Source organism: Watersipora subatra, chromosome 3 (genome assembly GCF_963576615.1).
Source record: "Watersipora subatra chromosome 3, tzWatSuba1.1, whole genome shotgun sequence".
In the NCBI taxonomy this organism is placed as follows: domain Eukaryota; kingdom Metazoa; phylum Bryozoa; class Gymnolaemata; order Cheilostomatida; family Watersiporidae; genus Watersipora; species Watersipora subatra.
The window spans coordinates 64507522-64511035 of NC_088710.1; the positions used below are offsets into that span (position 1 = coordinate 64507522).

Sequence of the window (3514 nt, forward strand, 5' to 3'; positions counted from 1 at the left end):
AGAAACCGCAGGTTTCTCTGGTTTGATCCTGATTCATGGCAAGTGAGACAATACAGAATGACTGTACACCTATTTGGGGCAACATCCTCTCCGGCAGTGTCAACTTTTGTATTGAGACGACTAGCAGCAGACAACAAGGAACTTTCAGAAAAAGCAGCTGAGTTTCTATGTGAAGATTTTTACGTTGATGATGGCATCGTAAGTGTGAGCACGGCTGAGGGTGCCATCCAGTTGCTAAAGGACACAGCTAAAATGTGTTCTCGTGGTAATGTGAGGCTGCACAAATTAATTTCCAATGATAGAGATGTGATGAGCTCTATACAACCCTCAGAGAGAAGTGAGCCGACTCAAAAACAGAAGAGAAGCTAGAATGGGAGAGATGGTTGGAAAACTTCAAAAAGATAGATAAAATCAGCATAAAAAGATGCATGAAAAAGGCAGGTATGGATGTACAAACCACACAGATTCATGTCTTTAGCGATGCTAGTCTGAAGGGATATGGAGCCTGCTGCTACTTACGTCAAGTAGGCAAAGATGGTACAGTGCATACAATGCTACTGTTTGGGAAGTCACGAGTGGCGCCACTCAAGCCTGTGACCATCCCTAGATTAAAACGCCGAGCTGCGGTGATTGCCGTAAGAATAAGTAAACTAGTGAATAGGGAGTTAAAGTTAAGTTTTGATGAAATGTATTTCTGGTGTGACTCACAGATTGTTCTAGGATACATGGCTAACGAATCTAAAATATTCCACATGTATGTGGCTAATATGATACATGAAATCTACCAGAACTCCTCCCCAAGTCAATGGCATTACGTCAAATCCAAGGACAATCCAGCTGATATGGCGTCAAGAGGAGCATCAGTTGATGAGCTGATAAACTTAAGCTGGCTTAGTGGACCAGATTTCCTGAAAGAACATGATGTAAAAGCCTACATGGAGGCAAACAATGTCAATAGGAAAATAGAGGAGCATGACCCAAAAGTCAAACCAGTAAAGGTTTTGAAAACAAGTGCTGCCGCTCTTAACATTGCACACAAATTCCTTAAGTACAGCACCTTCAATGGACTAGTGAAGAGCCTGGCTATCTTGCAAAAAGCTGCGAGGAAAAAGACATGGAAAAGTGTTTCAGCAACTGCCGAAGACATGCAAGAGACTGAAGTACTTGCTATTAAGCGTACACAAGAAATAAATTTTCAAGAAGAAATTCAGACTCTAAAAGAAAATAAATCTGTCAGAAAAGACAGCACCATTGCCACACTGAATCCTTACCTAGATAAACAGAGTATTCTCCGTGTTGGTGGGAGACTCCATAGAGCGGACATCACTACCGATGAGAAGTGTCCCATGATCGTACTCATGTACAGTCATTTGGCAAAACTATTAGTAAGGCACCACCATCATAGAATACACCACCTCGGTCGCAGGAGCACTCTAGCCGCAACACGAGAAGCTGGTTACTGGATAATCAGCGGCGCCTCAACAGTTAAGTCTACAATTAGTGACTGCATTGCATGCTCAAAGCTACGCAAACTTCTGCAGGAACAGTTAATGGGAGATCTGCCGGCAGAAAGAGTGCAAAGAACATCACTCTTTTCACATGTGGGTATGGATGTCTTCGGACCCTACCATGTGAGAGAGAGACGATCCACGCTAAAACATTATGGACTTATATTTATGTTTCTGTACAGTAGTGCTGTACACATCAAAATGCTTGATGACCTGTCAACCGATAGCTTCATCAATGCATTGCGATGTCTCACAGCAATTAGAGGACATGTAACCACACTTTATAGTGGTAATGCAACCAACTTTGTTGGAGCAAAAAACTTGTTTGACAGAGAATTAGAAAGGGTCTCTGATCCCAAGATGCAGAAATACCTTTTGGACTACAGAATAACCTTTAAAAACAACACACCTGAATCAAGTCACCAGGAAGGTGCCTGGGAGAGACTCATACGCTCGGCCAAAGCTGTCCTCAATGGCATGGCCATCAACTACAAAGAACGAATCGATTCACAGACACTCAAACTGCATTCTATGAAGTGGCAAGCATACTGAATAATAAGCCACTGACAGCTACCAATATCGAAAGCCCAGACGAAGAGATTATAACGTGACAAAGAGATAGACATTGCATTTAAAGGAATAGAATGTTTTATTAAAGAAGTCAGTTCTTGATTAGAGTCACCTTTCGAAAAGACATCACTGAGGCTATGCAACAATTTGGCAATCGCTTTGCATTGCAAAAGCTGAGAACAAGCTTCAGTTGCCTCCTCAAATAGGCTCTCCAAGTGAGATGAGATAGCAGGAATATTTTCATCTGACACAAGCTTCCTGTGGTTCCCTTCTATTCTATAAACAAATGTAGCAAGAATCTGTCCCTTCTCCAAGCTGACAACACATTGCCCTATAATAGAACCAGCATTGAGATAGCATACTTGCATTGCAGGATTAATGCGTCTAACGAAATTTTTTCTTTCTTTGTTCCATTTACTCATACTAGCAGCAATAGCTATACCACGCTTAGCCGCAATCCCTGTGTCCTCCACTATGCCAACAGGGGTACAAATATTACTCAACAACTGACACTAAATCAACTTTTCAGATCTAACAGGAATAGATTCATGAGCAATTACCTGTACTCTACTAGCAAAATCTATACCATGCTGGTTGGTGCACCTAAGGTGTTTGCCATTCATCACAACAGTAGACTCTAAACAACTAACTAAGCAATTGCGGCTAACTAAAAAGGGCTTTCCAAGTATAGCATCTGGCTCAATATCGGCAACAACAAAGTCTAATTCGATTGGTTCTGACCTTAATCTGCCAAGTAATTTTATCTGTCCATAAAATTTCTAACCAGATTCATCTGCAAGAGTGCCGGTAATGTGTTCAAATGCCAGCAATCCGCCAACAAACCTCTGTGGCAGCCTATCATACACTCTCCTTGCCAGCAAGTGCAAAGTGCATCCACTGTCTACTAAATAGTGTACTGAACAGCCTTCAACGTTTCCTGGACTATAGAGTGCAAAAAAAGTGGCTGCCAAATTTGTGCAAGGATGCTCTGCATCATCCCTAGTACTGCAATTAGATTGACCTACCGGAGGATTCGCAGCATTGCCAGAGCAATGCAGAGGCAAAGAAATTGAATCTGGTTTCCTAATGATTGGTTGTAATTGTGACAACTCACCTGGATTGTCTGCTTGGCTCAACCTTAATTGTCTCCTGCAGTGCTTATCTGGCTTTCTGTAATGGGTGTATGACACCGGTTCACCCACTTTACCCGTAATCTCAGAAGTGAACCTTGCTAGTTTTCCTGATTGGGGTTTGTGGATGGTGGTGGCAATTTCTTCTGTACTGTACAACTCCTCATCAGGTGGAAGAAATCTCCACATCTGTAACAACGTCTAACTCTATGAGACTTGACATTGGTCACTCCTTTGCTCTAGAGCAGCAATCCGGGCAGACTAATCTTTTGTCAGCTTTGTCTGTTTTTTCATTTCCAACGACAT

At 42.1% G+C, this 3514-nt stretch overlaps 1 protein-coding gene across 1 annotated transcript; it reads left to right on the forward strand.

Annotated features, from left to right (window-relative positions):
• The first annotated feature begins 443 nt into the window (after window positions 1-443).
• Window positions 444-2060, forward strand: LOC137390871 (uncharacterized). The gene has a single exon (XM_068077187.1). The coding sequence runs from the start codon at window positions 444-446 to the stop codon at window positions 2058-2060; it is 1617 nt and encodes a 538-aa protein (XP_067933288.1).
• The last annotated feature ends 1454 nt before the right edge of the window (window positions 2061-3514 follow it).

Bases quoted from the DNA above. Each gene is read 5' to 3' on its own strand.
- LOC137390871 (XM_068077187.1), top strand. From the start codon at position 444: ATGGATGTACAAACCACACAGATTCATGTCTTTAGCGATGCTAGTCTG.